This window comes from Electrophorus electricus, chromosome 9, assembly GCF_013358815.1.
Source record: "Electrophorus electricus isolate fEleEle1 chromosome 9, fEleEle1.pri, whole genome shotgun sequence".
NCBI classification, from domain to species: domain Eukaryota; kingdom Metazoa; phylum Chordata; class Actinopteri; order Gymnotiformes; family Gymnotidae; genus Electrophorus; species Electrophorus electricus.
Genome location: NC_049543.1, coordinates 5,973,307 through 5,993,512, shown reverse-complemented (window position 1 = coordinate 5,993,512; position 20,206 = coordinate 5,973,307). Strand labels below are relative to the sequence as shown.

General features: G+C 39.1%; 3 protein-coding genes across 5 annotated transcripts; 2 read left to right on the top strand and 1 right to left on the bottom strand.

Annotated features, from left to right (window-relative positions):
- The first annotated feature begins 422 nt into the window (after positions 1-422).
- ube2l3b (ubiquitin-conjugating enzyme E2L 3b) lies at positions 423-5,375 on the top strand. 2 transcript variants are annotated; one of them, XM_027023166.2, is made up of 6 exons: positions 423-529; positions 1,361-1,423; positions 2,956-3,051; positions 3,632-3,818; positions 4,168-4,335; positions 4,991-5,375. In XM_027023166.2, the coding sequence occupies exons 2-5, from the start codon at positions 1,397-1,399 to the stop codon at positions 4,320-4,322; spliced, it is 465 nt and encodes a 154-aa protein (XP_026878967.1). In that variant the 5' UTR covers positions 423-529; positions 1,361-1,396; the 3' UTR covers positions 4,323-4,335; positions 4,991-5,375. The 2 variants fall into 2 exon arrangements, with proteins under 2 accessions (XP_026878967.1, XP_035385889.1); XM_035529996.1 differs by lacking the exon at positions 423-529 and having other exon boundaries at positions 1,344-1,423.
- A 1,260-nt stretch (positions 5,376-6,635) lies between these two features.
- Positions 6,636-10,801, bottom strand: ydjc (YdjC chitooligosaccharide deacetylase homolog). Of its 2 annotated transcripts, none has more exons than XM_027023168.2 (6): positions 10,686-10,801; positions 9,905-10,086; positions 9,420-9,576; positions 8,567-8,666; positions 8,156-8,333; positions 6,636-7,613 (listed from the first exon to the last, which is right to left on the bottom strand). In XM_027023168.2, the coding sequence occupies exons 2-6, from the start codon at positions 10,066-10,068 to the stop codon at positions 7,277-7,279; spliced, it is 936 nt and encodes a 311-aa protein (XP_026878969.2). In that variant the 5' UTR covers positions 10,069-10,086; positions 10,686-10,801; the 3' UTR covers positions 6,636-7,276. The 2 variants fall into 2 exon arrangements, with proteins under 2 accessions (XP_026878969.2, XP_035385888.1); XM_035529995.1 differs by having other exon boundaries at positions 9,905-10,083.
- A 1,677-nt stretch (positions 10,802-12,478) lies between these two features.
- Positions 12,479-15,018, top strand: sdf2l1 (stromal cell-derived factor 2-like 1). The gene is made up of 3 exons (XM_027023169.1): positions 12,479-12,738; positions 13,506-13,702; positions 14,271-15,018. Exons 1-3 carry the CDS (start codon positions 12,561-12,563, stop codon positions 14,547-14,549), a joined length of 654 nt encoding a protein of 217 aa, XP_026878970.1. The 5' UTR covers positions 12,479-12,560; the 3' UTR covers positions 14,550-15,018.
- Positions 15,019-20,206: the final 5,188 nt, after the last annotated feature.

Genomic DNA, 20,206 nt, shown 5'->3' with positions numbered 1-20,206 from the left:
AAAGGGTCAATAGATTAAATATATCTATTAAAGAGTTTAATACTAATTTTCTGAAAAAAATTTGCTTCAAGTAAAAGTACTGAAAAAAATCTGCAGTCACAATCATGTTCTCATAACTGATTGCAACTTTGCTAACTTGGTTAATCTCATATAAATCACCTTTTAAGATGAATAAGGATTCATGCTAAATTCATCTCTTTGTTTGAAAGATTTGAAAGGGTTGGGATATCTTCTGGGTTGACTGATTCCTCTCTGTGGTTTGGATGAAAGGGTTACTGCTTTCGGCTCGTCTAATAAGGATTTGTTTCTGACACTGGAGTGACATCTTTTGGTCACACAATAGAACAACTCAGATTACTGTAGCCAACAAAAAAAACCCAGGACGGTGCTATGACACTACACACAAAATGAAAACCAATAACTGAGCTAACAGCTGACCAAGTCGACCTAGAAATCTGTAATATAAAGTAATGCTTTACCAAACATAGCACCCATTTGCAGCATTTAAGTCTAACACGGTATACAGAAGGTAAGAAATGAATCTTTCCCACTATTGTAAAGGAAACCATATGCTGACCACTAAAAACTGAAGTCGTTTTTCTTTCTGGTATTTACACACCGTTGCAAACGTACTGACTTTCTGCGGTTGGCGGGTAGGTAAGGTACAAGTCGATCTATTAAAACCAGTGAAATACAAGGTATTTGCTTTGACGCGTATGTCACCCAGTGTAACGCTATAATAATACTGCTTAATGGAAAGTAACTATCAGTTCATTTCAGAAGGATGACATAGGTATCCGTCCAGGAGAACAGGGAGCTGAAAACCCGTACTGTCCGGCCTAAAGCCAGACGTCTGTCCAACCTAACTCAGCTCTAATACGTTATAGAGTCAATGAGAGCTATTCCAAGGTCGAAGCGTCCATTTTTTGCTAAAACTGCTATATAACAAAACTGTTGTAAAACTTTCAGTGAGGTTTAGCAAATGGTTTATATCGTATTAACACCTGTGGTGTAGGATAGGTACTTGCGGTATACTACGCCTACAGCCTTCAATTTTATGATGTAGATCTTTGCTTATGGGTCATCAGAGGTGTTCATACCACGATATCACAATTGCTTTTTTATATAACTAAATACTGTTCGATGAATAACAAACTCTTGTGGAGAGTCGATAGCCAAATTATCTTAAACAAATAGCAAGGATTACATTTTTTATCCCATTCGTAATGGAAAGTACCCACGATGGCATACCTGGGATCAGGCTTCCACATCCCAGGTTCGCGTCTTGCAGTTCTTCGAGATAATAAAATCTGATCTCAGTTCAGTTTTTACTCACCAAACAGTTTGAGTTGCCTTTCAGCCGCTGTGTACTCTGGGAACAGTTGAACGATTCAAGATGGCGGCGAGCAGGCGACTGCACAAGGTAGAATTCTTTACCTTGTTCTTTCTATGTCACTAATTGTAATTAAGGACAATGTACGCTTTCGTATTACATCAAATATGAGCTCAACTTAATCAGCCAACGGATAATTAATTCGTTTGTTGTTTACTGCCGTTCAAAGTAATGTTTCGTTCAGACGGCGACTCTCGGTTAGCTTTGTAAGCTAACGTTAAACAGTTGCAAACAGAGGAAGAGAGAGAGGCACCGGCAGAGGCCGGGGAAAGAAGCCGGGTGTGGGGTGAACAGGCACGAAACATGTCACACAACAAACGGGTTTTCCCGTGCTTGGTGTGTTAAGAACTGGGGAGATAACTAGCTAATAAACTTATACTATAACTAGGGGACTGTAGGTTAAGTCTCCTTAGATGATGACCGTCGCCCGGGTGTAACCTTAAACGCTGCTCGTTGGTACGCAGAGGGCCAAAAGACGCTTCATCTTCCCCTACTTAACTTAACGCCACTGCTCGTAACGTTAGCTAGTTAACCCACTAGTTGGTAATAGTTTGAAGGAATTAAATCTCCAGTGTTTTATTATCGGGAAAATGCGGATGTGATGGTTCAGAATCGAAAGCGAGCAAAGCAACAGTTAACCTAGCTATGGTCAATCGTAGCGACAATTAAAAATGTCATCGCAGCCAGCTAGCTGGTTAACTTGGTGGCTGTTTAGTTTTAAAAAAAAAACCATCCTTGTACTGGGAGTGAAATATCTTAGCAAGACAGTTTTGTTATATAGCTAGTTAGCTTTAGCAAGGTGTCTATCTACGCCCTTAAGAAAAACGAAACTGTTCTTGGTCAAAAAGGTTTCGTTTTATAATCATAGAGCATATGTGATTTTCATTCGTCAGCCACCCACAGCCACTAGAGCTGTCAGTCTGGGTTCGCAAATGATTCATTCATTCGTCAAACGTAAAAATGTCCGCCGGGCAGAGTAGATATTATTGGTGATCATACGAACGGCGTTTTGTCCAGACTCGACAGAATCGGCGTAGACGAAATGAGCTGATTAAACTGTTTTCCGTGGTTACCTCGGCACACGGTGTCTCAAAATGGGCTTGCAATGAAAACACTTCCTCATCTGATAAGAGAAGCTTCAACTGCTCAGTTAGCCTAGGTCCCTGTAGAGGATTTTTTTAATCCCAAAAAGTAACCTTGTAGGAAGATATATAATGAGCGAGAGAGATAGAGACACGACATATTCAATACTATTGTTCTTTTTACATTTTTAATGAATGACTCGCGGATGTGCAAATATCGTATCTAAATTTGGATTGACGGTGTAGTTAACAAGTTGGAATATTTCTGGAAATGATTTGAGTCTAGTTTGAGGGAGTTCTCAGATAAAAAAAAAAATCCTTTTGATCTGACTGGAAATCCCCATATGAAATGCGTTCATTGTATATTAAAATCTTTGTTTAGGTTTATATTGTAATCCAGAAAATGAACCATAAAGGGCTATCATAAAATGGCAAAAGCGGTACCCTGTTAAAAACCTTTATACCTGTTCACCTTCTTAGGAGCTTGAAGAAATCCGCAAGTCTGGGATGAAAAATTTCCGTAACATTCAAGTTGACGAATCTAATATATTGACATGGCAGGGCCTCATCGTCCCAGTAAGTAACTTCCATGTGCTGAATCATATTGCTTGTTGTGCTTTTCATTTTGTACATTACTGACAGTTATATATATGCTGCTCGGTATGTTTGCACATACATTTTGTGGTTTTGAGTTTCATATTCAGTCAGTTACGTACTAAGACACTGAGTTATTGTTAGTGAGGTTTTACTTTTCTCCTCTCTTGCTGCACTTCTCAATGTTTTTTAAACATTGATATTAAACATTGATATTTACGCCATCTTGTTCCCATCAGCCATATAGATGCTTGCAGGTTTTCACTACATCTTTTTACAAAGAATGCATCAATGGCATTTTGTACTATTATGTAGAAATATTTTTTGAATAATTTTTAAAGTCCATAATACTGGCCATTATACATATGCACCACCCTATCTATATGTACAGTGTATTGCATATCTTATACTTACCCATGCATGCATCATTTTGTTATTTAACTCACAAATATTGATTCATTTCTGTTATTTTATTGCGTTGTGTGCCTGTATCGTGCTGCTGTACCACCAAAATGTCTTGCAAAGATTTAATAGTGTTCTCGACCCTGACCCTGTTCCCTAGGATAACCCTCCATATGATAAAGGGGCATTCAGGATTGAGATCATCTTCCCTGCAGAATACCCCTTTAAACCTCCTAAGATCACATTCAAGACAAAAATCTACCACCCCAACATTGACGAGAAGGGACAGGTCTGCCTGCCCGTCATTAGTGCAGAGAACTGGAAACCAGCCACCAAAACCGACCAAGGTGAGTGCGCATGCATCGGGTCAGGTGCGGCGCTAAAGACACGCTGGGCGTAGTTGTGGTTTTCATGCCAGTGAAGTGTTGTATCAAGGCAGTCAGATGCAGTGTTATGCTTTGTCAAGCAAGTGTTGTGTCAAAGTAATGGAATTCAGTGTTATCTCTTTCGTGTGATTTGTTTTATTTGTTAGTGTGAAATACGATTACAAGCTGGAAAACTGACAAACCACTTACACAATGTGTACTATAGATCAACAGACACCTTTTTTTAAAGCGGAAATTAAGCTGAAACTGGCTCCAGGCATATTTGTAACGCTCCTGTCTGAAGTTGTGGTTTTGGCTGCTTGTTTTTCAGTCATTCAGTCCCTCATCGCCCTGGTGAATGACCCACAGCCAGAACACCCCCTGAGGGCCGATCTAGCCGAAGAATACTCAAAGGACCGTAAAAAATTCTTTAAGAATGCAGAAGAGTTTACAAAGAAACACGGTGAAAAGCGGCCAGTGGACTAATGACACCTGACAAGTGTGTAGCCCCTCTCCTCCTCCCAACCATAACTGCTCCTCTGCTGTCCTCGACTCCTCTCCCCCCCTGACTCCCCCCTCCCCCTTCCCTGCTCCCCTGTACACACATCATTGTAGTTGAGCTGGAGAATTGCGCCACAACTGCAACCTCCTGTTTTAAAGCAGGACTTTGTCTGGATATCTCACCAGTTTCTCTGCCTGGTGTTAGCTTGAGGCCCTTACTAACTTTCTACTGTTTTATGGTTTGTTTGTTTTTTGGTGTTTGTTTGTTTGTTTGTCTTTTGTTGTTTGTTTTTAGTTTAAAATGGCAGAAGAATTGAATGGGGAAAATTTAAGACTGGAAAGCTGGTAAAACAATTAGAAATCGTGTTAGGGTATATCTGTTGAGTGCTGTCTGACTCTGTTATTAGTGAAATCATCACTGCATCAGTATGCACTTGTTTTGATTTAGGAAGAATGGAAAGAAAATGTAATTTATCATGTATAATACTTTTTTGCTCCATATTTTCACATTTATTCTCTGTAATTTCAAAGAGAGAGGAAAAAAAAATGTTTGATGATTGCATGTGGATGAGGTGATGGTGGCTGCACATCTTGATACTGGCGGAATAAGTAATTGGCAGTAATTTTTCCATGTGATCTTTTTACTTTCACAGCGCTTTTGATGCACTGTATTCTGTGGGAAGGGCTTGGCTCTGCCCCTCCCCTCCTCCGGAACGTTGGATTGGCAGATTCACTGAGTAGTCAACAGCAGAGACAGCCTAGGAACCAATATTGTTACTAAATACTTTGTGTCGCAAAGGGGGGGGGAGGATGAACACAATCTTTGCGTGAGTGAACGTGCTTTTATGGTGATGATTACTAATTTTAAAAACACCCTTTATTTTAACGTTTCACAGGAAGATCTTGTATTGTGTCCATTCTTTCAAGTTAGGGTGTAAAAAATCGTGCCTCTAGTTGTACAGATAAGTTACTGAGGCTCAGAAAGATCACTGTTGCCCATCCTTCCTGTGACAGAATAAACAGTAGCTGGTGACAGACCTTTTTAGAATATACTCTTGCAATTATTTTCATGTATTCAATCAGAATTCTATCAGACTCTCATGCTCTATTATTTTAACTGTTTTAGCCAAGACATTTTACTTGATGCGCAATAGATATTAAGGTGAAGTGTGAATTGACACTTAATAAATAGAGGCCTGTAAGGAGAAATCTTGGTTGATGCTGTATTTAAAAATGTAGTCACACTTGCCCCTCTCAGCTCCCTTCCCATATTAGCACATCTTCAATCTAGGGTTCACTTACTTAAAATTACATTCATTTTTACATCCATTGCACATATTTTGTGTGTTTAAAAAAAAAAGAAAGAAAAAAAAAAGCAAAACCTGATGTACAGTCATGGGAATGACGTTATATACTCAGCAGCGGCTGACTCTGATTGGTCACTCTGAGTGTGCTGACTCTGATTGGTCAAGGATTTCCTAATAAAGCCAGCTAACCAACAATACTATTTGTCTGGGATTCTCCAGTCAAAAAGCTTTGAACCAATGTACTGAAACTTCAAATGTCATTCATTCAATATAAAAAACAGCTTACAAGGCATAGTATTTTCTCCCCACAAATGCATATTTCAGGTATATATTTTAGTTATTTATATATAGATGTAACTTCACATTAGCACTGGTTATTTTTTCAAACTGATTGAGTAGAGAATCATTCTTTCTGTGTTCTGTGGCACGACACAAGGTGGCAGCATTCCACAGAAACTGCTGGATCTCGCACAGATTATAAACTAACCAAATTACTTGTGGAAATGAGTCCTACATGTCATTGCTTGAGGGACCTGGTCTGGATCTGATCAGTTTTGACCTACACAGCTCTAAAGAATACTAGTGCAGTACTCCTAGATCGACACTAACTATTAATCATAAGTGCCACTTCCACATATTTATGTATTTACGCGAGTGTCTTTTTATTGAACACAAGTGGCAAGCTCAGCATCTTATAGCTATGCCTTGAAGGGTTCCTGACTTTCATTACCACAGTGCTTGTTAATGATCAGCTATTATGCTATGGCTGTGTATAAGTGATGTAAAGTTCTGAGAAAGCTGTGGCAGTAGATTGTCTGTACTCTTCTATATAAAGGCTTCAGTGTTCAACTGGTCCTGACTCAAAGGGTGACTTGGGTTTTTTGTGGTTTTAGAAGTGTTTGCAAAGGTAATTCCCACCAATTCAGTCTACCAAAATCCCTTCTTCTATTTCTTGTCTATATCTAGAGAAATTAAAGATTTCTAACATCTGTGAAATAAAAGAATTGTGATTTTAATTCAAATGATATTACATTAAAATATCAAATACATTTAATATATATAAGAAAAATATACATACAGGTTTTTAAAATATGGTGTTTCTACATGGTCAGTCGGGCTGAAATCTTCATGCGCAACACAGTCATAAATCAGACAACATCTAAAACAGTCCTGTTTGATTAAAATTGCATTAAAGGATTCTCCAGACATCTGTAGTATTTAAGAAAACAATATTCTCTAGAGTGCTTTGCATTTGGTGATGTACTGAGGCAGATTTCTAAAAACACCTTCATGTCACAATGAAGAGAACTTTTGGAAGCAAGACCACTGTCAGAAGTTACCTGTCAAAGTGAACAATCTGGCTCATATCTTCTAATAACTGGCATTAATATTTGGTTTTCTGACACTGATCCAAAGGCTATGTTTGGGATCAACCTTGCCCTTCAACATGGGGGGATGCACATCACCTTTACCTGCTCTAGCCACACCTTGTGCCACCTGACAATTCCAATAATTTATCCCTTGAGGATTGTGAGATAAGCTTGTTAACCGAGTCAGGTGTTACACTCTGTCTGCTGCAAACCCCTTGAGACGCTGCGAATTTGAGGTCCTCATTAAGTGGCCTTGGAGTATTTACAGATCACTGAAGGCACAGAGGAGGATCCCCTGCTGCTTATAGTAACTGTGCAGTACCGGATCCCTCAGCATGTTGAGCTCATGCAGACGATCAGAGGACTGGGAGAAGTCGTCTGGGCCTTCACCACAGCCACCCTGGAGAGGATGGCTTGGGTACCCAGGATGCACCATCAGCTCCACCGTGATTGGCTGACACAAGCCGGGACCACACAGGTCCCCGGCTTGTGCTGCGATGGACGTCCGAGCCTGCAGAGCGAAGCTCAGGGCTCTTTGGAGGTTGGAGATGGACATGTTTTGCCCCATTGTGCTGAGGCCCAAGTAGACATCTGGCCATCTGTACAAACCATGCAATGAGAACAGGACAATGAGACTAGAGCAGGCAGAACTATCATGCAACGTCACTTGAAGGTTTATGCACTACACATTTAGAAGGGTCGAAGGTTTATGTAAGTTACGTATCTATAAATATTTAATAATAGTAACATTTTTTTTTATTTTGGCTTCATTTGGGCCTTGCTGTTTGGAACCACACACCCTAAAATATTTATTTTGGCGATTTCATACAGCATCTTTCTAAATGTGCTTGGTTTTTTGTTTTTTTTTTCTTTTGAAATTAAATCCTAATAACTAAACTCCTTGAGTAAAATGCAAAGGATTAAAAAATACCTCCACTTCAAACAGAGGTTTAAAAACAACTCTGGTCACGATGCCACATAAAATAAAATAATAATTACTTATTTTTTATACAGCAATAGCTAGCCATGGTATCAATGTTTCATTAATCCTTCATTTTACTTCATCATAGATCAAGCTTGTTTCCTACTTTTAATCCTTAATTAAATGGCAATTTTGATACTTCATGCACTGTTTACACACCTGATACCGTATCGATGGAAGACCTCCACAGACTGGAGGGCATCCTTCTCAACCTGCAGGTAGAAGTCTCGGAGATGGGGAGGTAGGAAGGTGCAGGAATGAAGGCCAGGCTCCACTGGGACCCGAGTGCATGAGATCCCGAAATCAGAGAGGACTTGTGCAAACACTTCTCGCACCTCTGAAAACACAAAGCATAAAAGACTACACTAAAGTGTGTCAACTATTAACAGGCATCTATATGTTTTGAGTTACACACTAAGGTCACATAATATTTAACCAAATAAAATACAGCCAGATATGTAGAACTTAACAATGGGTGTGGGGGAGGGGAGTGAGCCACACAAAACAAACAATCTATGAAAGGTAACATCCATGGCAGATGTTCACATGCACCTTGGCTGCTGTTGTTACCTGGCAACACGTGTACATGCTGGTGGCCATCCATGTGACTGGGAAGGCGACCAGTGAGCTCACAAAAACGCTTAATCTGGGCCCTAAGTTCAGCCTCCACCTGTCAATTACAGAAAATGAGGCAGCTTGACATTTGATCAAATTATTATGATCATCATGATGATATAATTAAATATTTGACTAGTGTCTAAAGTATACACTTTGAATTTTATAAATACTTTTCCAATGTCTCCAACAATTTTGTCCTGGTGTACTACTATTCATGAATGAAAAATAAAAGGGTTGAGAAAGTAGACAAATAGCAATCGTGAACAACACACTAGAACAATATTTATATAATGCATGACGTAGTCTCACACCACTACAGAAAAAAAAAAAAATCTCACTGCATTGCAATATATTGCAGTTATAAAATGTAACCCTATACCATCTTAAGAACAGGGAAGGCTTTTTTATAGTGGCTATACCAAGACAGCATCACTTGCAATTTTCCTACGTCTATGTCTCTTAATTGCCTATTCAATCTTTTGAACTTTTTGTGCTGTAGAACGTCTTCACCCTCTAACAGTCCTAATGTATTTGTGAGACTGCACACAATCCATAATGGCATTATATTGCATCATATTCATATTGGTGTAGATATTCAGCAGAAATGTAACATGACCATTATTCTGCTCCAGATGCCCTCAGCCCAGTGCTCAGGACACATCAGATGGTGCATATTTTTGCTCTATCCCACCTCCCAGCATGCCTGTACTGAGTCATTGGGAGCTGGGTTGAAGCCAAAATGTGCTTCCAAAAGGACAGTAAACCACAGCTCGGCATAGGTGTATGTGTCAGGGTGTGTGTGTACCTCTGCCATGTTCATTTGGCCACTCTGTAGAACTTGCCGGAAACCCATCTTGCCATGAAAGAAGCCATCTTTATTGAGAAGACTAGATGTCTTCAGCTCCTGGCACACCGGGGCACCTTCCGAGAGGTTTGCATGGAGTCCAATAGGTATGCGATGTCTGAAGTTTAAAGCAAACAGCAAAAGAACCAAAAAGTACATATAGATTAAAATTACTGTGTTAAACGGAACCGGGTGGCTAAGTCTTAATTCTAACCTACTGTATTTGGATATATTCTATGAGTAAATGACAAAGCACTTTTGTAAGTCGCTCTGGATAAGAGCGTCTGCTAAATGCCGTAAATGTAAATGTAAATAAAGCTACAAACACTGTATGAGAACAAGAAAAAACTGCTTTTAATTCAATACGATTAGCTTCACATTATAGACCGATTGCAATGCATCCGGTCAGTGACGATGAAACACTACGACGCAGGTGCGCGGTTTACCTTTTCGCCAGTTCGGCCGCGTTCTCCGCTGACGCGGCGTTAACCAGCAGTGACACATTGGAGATTCCGCCCGCCTGGAAACAATCCACAATTCCTCGATTCCTTCTGTCGCAGTAGCCAAAATCGTCTCCGGTGATGACCAACTTGACTTTGAGCTGAGGCATTTTCACTCCGTGTCGCTGCTGATGCAAACGTCAAATGTTTTTCATCGGCATATTTGATGTATAGCGACGACTGTTTTCTTATAGGCTGGGTCGGGAAAATCCCCTTCATCATATGTCGTCATCCACATTACTTCATATCCTTATGTTTTACGTGGTCAAATTAAGCGATGTGAGGAGGAAACAGCACTAACCGGACTAAACTCCGGCCGTGCGGCCTGTTTCCAGATATAATTCCAGCTGCACGGTTTAACACGGATAGAGGAAATTATTTGCCGCGACTACTGAGCAAATCCATATATAATCAGCGAATTCAGGATGTTCCGTCTAGGTTACCAACTATTCCAGGAACTAGCCAAATCAAACATATCAAAAGAATGGTTCACCGAAACATCTTCCACAATGAACAAATATTCATTCTTTTGTCAGTCTGCCTGCAAACTATTCTTATTTATATCTCGTTAAGCAAACACCATTACTGTTTTCATCTAATTATAGCCATTTATTCCAAGACTGGTAGCGGCCTTTGTCGTTTTCTCTCAACAGTTTTGCCGGACCACATGCTAAAACAAGTAATTTATTTATACGTATATGACTGAAGAGATTAAATAGCCACTCACCCATTTTATTGCAAGATTTGTGCCATTAGCGTCCTTGTCGAGTACAGTGGCTACAGAGTCCTCCCGTGTTCGGACTGAGCACCCTTCATAAACGAGCGAGCCTACTTCCTTTTCCGGGGTTTGGGCGCCCTCTACTGGGGACAAGTGAGATGCATCCTATGAGTAAGATTTATGAACTTACAAAAAGGTTTAAGTGCGTCTCTTCGAGTGAACAGCTGCCCGCGTTTTGCAATGAATTGATGAGGTTATACAGAATACAGTGAGATGCAAAAAAATGTGTATTTGAGAAGTTACATGTGAAATTCAGCTAATTCAGCGTATTGATCAAATCTGGGTTTAATCGGTTTTCACATTACCGAATGAAAAATACGCGTGCATTTGTCTTGTCCCGCGTGGGAACCTCACACGTCCTTGCGTCAATTGGAGTACCGAAATCACCTATTAGATCGCATATTACTTTCTTTTCCTGGTTTTAAAACACATATGTGCGGTCAGATTGAATTGTATACTCATAATACACATTTTCTCGAAGCTTTCTGTATTTATGACACTCTAAGTTAAGAACATTCAAAATAACGTTGAAACGCTACACAGAACAGGATTGAGAGAAATGAGGCATTCGGTTATTGACAAGCCTAGGCGTTTACCAGCAAAGCACCTGTATGAGTGTTGCCACCTGTCAGGTTGAGCCCATCTGGGTAATGGCCGTGAATATCGGCGGCAAAGTGACGCCACCGACGTTGGGTATGATAGGACCTTATAGTAACGAACGAGCAAGATTGTATCGACTCTGGTGAAACTAAAGTTCATTATCTGGTGAAACAAAAGTTCATAACTTTAAGACATTCATGGACACTCTTGTAGGTGTCGGAAGTCCAGCATTTGCCCTAAATTCTCTTTGTCCTAAATTCGGAAAGGAGTTAAATCTGGAGATAAGAGGTAATGATGTCAGTAAAGAAGAGACCTTAACACTAACAGCTGAACTAAACAAAGTGCCAGTGGACCAGAGTGGTCACCTCTGTCCGCTGGTTATCATTCGTCACAAATCCCACCTCACACCAGGACTCGGTGGAGGCAGCCAAAGAACAAAGAAATGAACGATATCAGCACCAGTGGTCGTTGAGCAGACTGCAGACCGCTTGAAAAACTCTGTAGGCTATCTTCGGCATGTATCTTAAAGAGGCGTTTTTAAGTCTTAACGAAGAAACCAGTTCAACCATTATAGTCGAATTCTAGTCATATTCTTATTTACTTATTATGAGCATAAGTAGACGTGATCATTTTGTCATATAATGCTAAATTTGGTCAAATTCGTAGGACTTTTTTTTATTATCAAATGTTACTTTTTATTATCTTATATATAGAATATATTAAGCCGTTCATCGCACTTAACACAATACAGAGGACGCCAGCGGCCGGACTGGATCCTTCGTTAGCGCTCCCGAGTTTAAACCGCAAGATCCGAAAGGAGCCGGAACTCTCTTAAAAACCCCAGTGGGTTTGACAGACTAAGTCAAATTTCAACATCCTTTCACCATTCACTGAAAGTAAAAGTAATAATCAAATGTCACGGTAACTGACACGATGTAAGAACAATGTCATTTCCTTGTATTTCCATATTGCATTTCCAAGTGTAGCCTATGAGCGATGGTAAACGTGTAATTGATACAGTCACGCCGTCATTTTGGCGCAGGAGTAGCAAAGTGTCAATGTACTACATTGTTACCTCATTACGACCTCGACCAATCACTGATCTCCGTGTGTGTGCGCGCACTACTTCCTTGTTTTCGGACTTGTCATGCGGCGATTGGTTAGCAGTAGCTCCGGCGTTTAAATAACACTATCACAGTGATGTAGGAACAAACGGGCCGCATAATGCATCTGTTGAAGGCTATCCGCATCTACTTAGATTTCGTTTTATTGTTTTTCATTTTTGCGAAATGCCAGGGTCGAGACCCAGACACGAGTTATGTTACATGTGGATCCTTAGTAAAATTGCTGAATACAAGGCACAACGTTAGGCTACACTCGCATGATGTTAAATACGGCTCAGGTAAACCAACTACAGGAAATACATTCAGCTAACACGGATCTTAAAATGTAAAAATGTGGAGCATAAATAGGGATTAATAATACAGATTTATGTTTAACAATGATAAATTTGTGTTCAAATCTTACAGGCGTTAATGTATGTCAAGCCGGTTAGCTTGTTAGCCGCTAAGCTAATGACGGCCAACAATGGTCAAATAGTATCATATTTCCTCTCAACTCATTCAGTGGTAACGATAATCTGTTGTCTGCAAACTGGTAATAATAACACCGCCACCGGGAAACAAACATACTCCGTACGCTACTACATAATTTGTGAAGTTTCCCAGGAAAAAAGGTTTTCATTGACACCCATCGTATGGGACACGTTCTCGTTGCTGAGCACCTCAGCCGAGGAAGTGTGCTTCAGTTACGTAGTTATGTAGGTTGTATTAGGCCTAAAATTTATGACCAACAATTTAATTCTAGGTAAAGGCAAATCTTGCCTTAAATTGCTTTAGGCAATTTAAATCCATTTTATGTAATCTCTCAAGACAACTCTGGCATTTGGTAAAAAAATAAATACATTTTAAAAAATGGATATAGATAGACAGGGAAATGGAGAGATGTTAGACTGAAACAAGGTCTTCCTCTTGCATATCATTTATCTCCATCAGATAACTTGTGTGTTGTCTTGCAGTAGTATCCTAACATATGGGACTTGATTTCCACATTAATGTCAACCATAACTTGGTGTTTTATTTTGTGGTATATTGTAATTCAAACCTACAGGTAGTGGTCAGCAGTCAGTTACAGGTGTGGATGCCGCAGATGATGCAAACAGTTACTGGCGTATCCGTGGGAAACCAAATGAGACATGCCAGCGAGGTTTACCCGTAAAGTGTGGGCAGGCTGTCCGTTTCACACACATGAAAACAGGACGCAACCTTCACACTCACCATTTCAGCTCTCCCCTGTCCAATAACCAGGTAATTCATCCAATATTCTCTTTCCCATTAACACAAACATATAATAAAATCCCCAGAAGTTGAAAAAAATGAGTTAAACTTTAATGGCCAAGTCTGGCAGAAGTTAACAAGAAGTATAAAATCAGTTTTTTTCTCTACGTCTTCAGTGCTTATGTGTCTCTAGAATGGAAGTGAGACTGAGGAGTCTCCTCATCCCTTCACCCCCTATACTCTAGATCAGTGATAGTTAGATCAGTTGTGAGACTTAAAAAGCAGAAAGGGTAGCTGGTGGCTGCTTCATGTGCTAGAGGATTGCAGCGTTGTGGGGTCTTATGGCTCTCTTAGTACTTGCTGCTGAGCAAGGCACTAAGCCAAGTCTCTCATTTTCTCAGTGGAACAGCAAACTAGCATGATCAAATTGCAAAACTGGTAAAAAAAAAACAAAAAAAAACAGCAAGTTGTGTTACTCCAGACTTGAGTCACTCTGAAGTGCTTAAAAAAACATACGTGGTGACTCTTGGAATGCTTCTCAGTTGTTGCAGTCTTGTTCCCGCTCTCTGTGTGTGTGTGTGTGTGTGTGTGTGTGCAGGAGGTGAGTGCGTTTGGAGAGAACGGAGAGGGTGACGATTTGGATGTCTGGATGGTCCAGTGTAGCGGCACGTATTGGGAGCGGGATGACACGGTCCGGTTCAAGCATGCTGGCACCAGCGTCTTCCTCAGCGTGACAGGAGAGCAGTATGGTCATCCAATCCGAGGCCAGCGAGAGGTCCATGGAATGCCCTCGCCAAATCAGAACAATTACTGGAAAGTGATGGAGGGAGTTTTCATCCAACCCAGCAACGATCCTCTGCACCATGACGAGCTCTAAAGTCCCGGAGAGCAATGTGCTCCCTGCCAATCAAGACTGTGCTGCAATATTCTGTTCTGCAAACTTAGTCATTCAAACTGTTAGGTGACCATCCAGCTTTTTTTCCATTTTCCCCTGATGTTATTTGTTCAGTTTTTCTGCCTGCCATATGTGTTTTATTAAAATCACATACACAGAATAAATTATAGATAAAAATGTATATCTCTGTATTGTACTGAATGATATTAGATTGTGTTCCTTGTTAAATACAATGTATCCCCATATTTGCTGATGACCTAGAAGTTTAATATTTAGAAATAGTGGTGGTTTATTTAACTGTGTTATGGCAGAGGAATGACTAGCTATTTGAAGGGGTAGAGGGAAGAATTGTACTGTAACAAAATACATTTTTCATAATATAAAAATAAAGCATTGGACATTACATCAGAGGAAGGTTTGTTTATCTGTTAAATAAAGTTTTGTTACTTTGGTCAATCTAATTCTTTTTTTGTTTCAAAACTAGCCTATTAGTGTGCTGTTGACTGATAGTAAATCAGTCAATTCGATGTGATTAAAATTTGATATGAACGGAATTACTAGTTTAGCGACATGCAGAGTAAACGTGCAGTAAGACAACTTGCTTTCGTTGGAGAAATAAGTACGTAAATTTGAACTGTGGAAAGAAGGAATCGAGCAAAAATTTGTGATGAAAACGTACCTCGATCTCCAGATTGGAATATGGGCTATATAAAAATAATAACCCCACGTATTTCATCTTAAAATATTACAAATCACAAATTTGTTTTTATAAGCGGAAGAGAACATTTCCTGGACGTTGTTTAGTCTTATAAATGTGTTATTAAGCATATAATGCAGGCTGTAGAAATAAAATGGTTAGTAAATCCGTTAGCGATATAATGAAGAGGGAAAAAACGAGTTATCATAAATTTCTTCGTCCCAACAACTAATTGCCATTACAGAAAAGTTTAATTCTCCGATTTTGAGTGACCAACCTCCACTGCATAAATGCATATAAACTGAGAACAGAACAGTAACCGAAAGTGTGAATCCATTGTAACCTTGAAAGACATTCACGCCTGCGATCAGTAAAGCAGAGCGATCATTGCCTCGTGCAAGCGTTTTCGACCAGAAGATGGCGCAATACCATTGTGCTCAAGCTTTGGCCATTAGGCAATAACTGCAGATCCTCCATGTTGTGATTCAATATGACCCGTGTCACTTCTAAAATAAAGTTTGATTAGTTAATTGCTGACTGAAAAAAATGTCGTCCTATAAAATTGCCACAAAAAAAGAGAAAACTTAGCACTCAATTTCGATTTCTGTCTTGATTGAGCAGACAGTCCAAATAACCCAATTCATCATGGCGCCCAAAGTTCTAAGATAGAACAAATAAATTTGGTTTGCTTTACATATATATAAACGTTATTCTGAAACGAATTAGTTAAAGCTTCAAAGTTTGACATGATGTTATATTTTGTAGACTAGCACTGAGATAAATTCAATGGATTTCATTTTATGTCTATTTTATTCTTAAAGAAAGCATTCGATAGTCTCAATATAGGGTATATGTATATCTCGACGGGTAAACGCAAGCGCAACCATTTTAAACCTCCACGTCCTGTTGTAACTTCACAGGGTATAACGTAGACTATCGTAACTGCGGTACTAGGTGTATGGTAATCTAAACGATAAACTTAATTATTTAATTGACGATTTCCCACGTTATTCCTATATGAGCTAAACAATCTTCTTTTACGTAGTCTCATTTGCCTGAGATAGGTTCATCTCTAAAAACCTATTGACGACACCATGCTAAGATGTCATTTCTGCCTGTTGCTGACAACCCAAAGTTAAACGACTTAAACCATTTTGTTCTTATTTCTATGTCTCTCTCTTGCAGATATGATTAAAGCATTAACCATGATATGTGCAACATGTCCACATGAATTAGTTTGCAAAATGCACTTAAATAGAAAACAAACAGCGGACAACAAACAATAATCCCAATGTTTTTTACAGACAGTTCTCACTGAATGAGAAATAGCTTTCACTTGTACATTTGCAGATATTTATACTCAGGGTAAAACTACATCATCATCAATATGTATTTACTTTTGACCCATAAAGTAACTGAAAATTATATGGAATATGAAATGTTGTATATGTAAGAAGTAAGGATCATCAGAGATGTCAAGTGGAAGGGACTTTAATCCAGATAACTCTTGCACTGTACTCAGAATTAATAGTTAGTTTTTACACCATAATTTATTTTTTATGAAAACAATTAGAAAGTGTATAATAGCTCAATTACATTGTATTATTCTTCCGACTGTACTTAATTTCAACAAATGCCACATCCAGTTTGTGATGAAACTGATAGTGTTTAGATGTCTTTGGAACTTTTTTCTTTGAAGCTTAAGTCAAGTTCTTTAACTGTTGTCAAAAGTCTGCATTCAGCATGAGATCCACAAGTCAAATGGACACAACAAAACAGAACACAATACATGCTGAAAAAAATCTTCCCAACTTTTATTGAGATGAGCAGTTTTTCCTGCATAACACTGAAACAAAACAGAAACACCTGGTTAAATTGGTGGGTGTTAGCTCAGCCTGTTAGCCAGCTACATCAGTAAAACACGCACTTTGCGGAAGACCAGATGGATAGATATATGTGTGTGTTGTCTAGTGGACTGATGCCCTTTCATTATTGCACTGCTTGCTGCATCACCCACAGTAGTGCAACAGAGAAAGAGTGTCAGGCAACAGACAAATACCAACCAGTGGCTATCCCTCTCCACCCCTCCCCCCCCCCCACCACACACACACACACACACACACACACACTTCTTTGCATTCTTTGCCTTTTTGTTGTCAGAAAGCCATTCAAAAAAGATATTACTCAATTACCCATTTTCCTTTACCATTTTCCTATACTATTTGCAACTTTTATTTATAGACTGCATAAGGTTTAAAGTGCCCATTAATCTCACTGTGTGAACAAACTTTTTATAAAGCAGGTTGCCAGCAAAATCATTAACTATATCTCAAACTAAAGTAAAAATGCCCAAAAAGCTTAGATGTCTAAAGCTTTATTCAAATGCAGCCTTTGAGTAGCATGTACTTGAGCTCTGATTTACACAACATAACTGTGCACTCATTGATCATTTATATTTCCATGTTTTCGTGTAAGATGGGACTTCAACTCAGCACAACACAACATGTGGCTAAATTAATGCATCATACCATCACGCCATTGAATGAGGCTGATAAAATCACCGAAATGGCAGTATATGAACATAGTAAATCTCAGGCTCAATATTTTTCATAGTTTTCCCCATAAATTGCTTGAGAACTACATATAAAATCAAGCAAACCTGGCAAGAATTTAGCAATAGTGACAGTAATATTAACCGAAGGGCTTACTTTGCTGTCTGCCTTTATAAGGTTGCACCAGTAATAATCTTTAGGGATCAATTAAGCATAACCATGCTTTTATAAACAAACCCCAACTGACAATCCTTGAAGATTTACTTCCATCAAAGAACTGTATCTAAATCTTTCAAATTCTCTAAATAAATTACTATTAATATATAATCCCAGTAATGTCAAAAATGTAAAAAAAACAAACTGACTAAAAAAGAATAACTAAAAAAAGAATAACTATCCCTTATCACCCAAAACTTTAAATACTGTGGTTTAATTTTATCAGTTTACCAGTTACTTGTTTGTTTTTAAATGTGAATTTATCACATAGTCGTAGGATTCAAAAGATAACTTGCAGCTGCCAGTGCATATCCCCAATAAGGGTTAGAAATTAATCTTTGCATAATGAAACCTCTAAAGGTTTATTTCTATAACTCATGCTAAAACCATGCAGGACGCACAAAAATTCAAGCATCATACTGACTCGTACTGATTTCCACCTATGATAGGAAGAGCTTGCTGGTTTCAGGGTGTCACCCCTCAAAAGCCATAGAAATCATCAACGTGTAAAAACTTTAACCCCCTTACAAAGTGTACTAGAATGTTTTCATGCAAGTCAGTTTCTCAACAAAACACATGTAGCATGACATGACAGAAGGAAGAATCCAGGGCCTTGCCATGCATTTTTACACCAACACTGAAAAGCAACACCAAAGTATCAGAAAGTGTGAATATTTGATACTGCAGATATCCCTTGAAGTCAAGACCCTATAAGCAATATTGCACTACTCCAGTTACAGTCAAAAAAGCAGAGGCAATATTGATAGGGTCTCACCTGCAAGGTGAACTGTACAATGTGAAGGTATGAAACAATGTAAACGCATGTATAATTAAAAATAAAAAGCAAAAAGACACAGTATGCCTCTTAGGGACTGCCCATGTGTTTTTAACCGTTACCTGTCTAAAGCCACGCCCTCTTTAACGTCACCCATCATCTAGCTCGCTCCAGCATAGAACACAGCCACTGAATGCAACCTGCCATATTTTTCACCACCAGTCCGAGCAAATACATTACTACAAAGCTTTTTTATAGGATAAATAATACATTAAAAATATGCGAATTCAGGTAAACCTGACCAGGTGAACCATCCCATCCCGATCTTTAAGGTTCACTGGATCATAGCCTACTCATATATTGTGAAAGTATATAAAACTACTTCGACTTTTCCCAACCACACTTTGGAACACCAAAGGTGGCTCCAGTGTTTAAATGCAGGTCTCCATGATGCAGGCCTACGGTAAGAGACGCAGTATGGGGAAAAATAAAAGAGTTTACAGAAAGTGTAAATGCTGCCAGCATAATTTAAGGGTAAGGCTGCACGTATAATCTAATTTACGAAGAACTGACAACCCAAATAATATATTTTGATCCAAATAAATAAATGCACACGGGTTATTTTAATTACACAGTGAATACAGACAAAGGGCTTAATATGGAATGTAATCGTGCACTCTTTTCAAAAGCCCAAAGTGTAAGACAAGTCCTCGTATCAATTTATTATTAAGGCAAAAGGGTATGTCCTGTTGGCAGCTTTTTAGTGTACCTTAAATTAAGCGAACCATTTCTAATCACGAAGTATCAAACAAAATATATAACGTGCTAATATGGCTTGATACATGGATCCTGTCTGTGAAGGTCCTTTAGTTTCAATATTCGCTCAACATATGGACAACGTGGGCCAAAACACAGAAGCTCTGACTGACTCTCTCTAAGCGTCAGCCTCCTGTAAACTGTAATTCCTCGCATACCAGCTTGTCCCTGCGAGCAAACTACATGTTCCAACAGAGATTTCTTCTTTGGGGTTTTTACCATTAAGTAACATGCATGATCGTACTTGTCTCTAACTTGCTGACGAACAGACTACTTAAAAATCGACGCTTTCTGAACATTAAAGCCGTATTAAATGACGATGAAGCTGCGGAAACGGAAGCTGAACCCTTTACATTAATGGCTCTGCTCAACTCGTCAGAACAGCGAATTCGAACACAGACTCGTGATATATCTGTGGTGGTAAATTCCAATTGCCTGACCATAAGGTTAGTATCACGGCCTGTCTCCTAAGATATGGTCGGTGTACCATATCACCGACCATACCATGTAACCCCCAAAATGCCAAACCAGTCTTAAAGATAGGGAAAAAAAATCCGCTGATTAGGAATTTGACAAGAAACTG

Coding starts and splice junctions, on each gene's coding strand:
- ube2l3b (XM_027023166.2), top strand. CDS start 1,397: ATGGCGGCGAGCAGGCGACTGCACAAG. Junction 3,052..3,631: donor GGCAGGGCCTCATCGTCCCA/GTAAGTAACTTC, acceptor CCTGTTCCCTAG/GATAACCCTCCATATGATAA. Junction 3,819..4,167: donor AGCCACCAAAACCGACCAAG/GTGAGTGCGCAT, acceptor CTTGTTTTTCAG/TCATTCAGTCCCTCATCGCC.
- ydjc (XM_027023168.2), bottom strand. CDS start 10,068: ATGCCTCAGCTCAAAGTCAAGTTGGTCATCACCGGAGACGATTTTGGC. Junction 8,334..8,566: donor GCATGTACACGTGTTGCCAG/GTAACAACAGCA, acceptor TTGTGTTTTCAG/AGGTGCGAGAAGTGTTTGCA. Junction 7,614..8,155: donor TTCCATCGATACGGTATCAG/GTGTGTAAACAG, acceptor TGGTTTGTACAG/ATGGCCAGATGTCTACTTGG.
- sdf2l1 (XM_027023169.1), top strand. CDS start 12,561: ATGCATCTGTTGAAGGCTATCCGCATCTACTTAGATTTCGTTTTATTG. Junction 12,739..13,505: donor TGATGTTAAATACGGCTCAG/GTAAACCAACTA, acceptor TCAAACCTACAG/GTAGTGGTCAGCAGTCAGTT. Junction 13,703..14,270: donor CTCCCCTGTCCAATAACCAG/GTAATTCATCCA, acceptor GTGTGTGTGCAG/GAGGTGAGTGCGTTTGGAGA.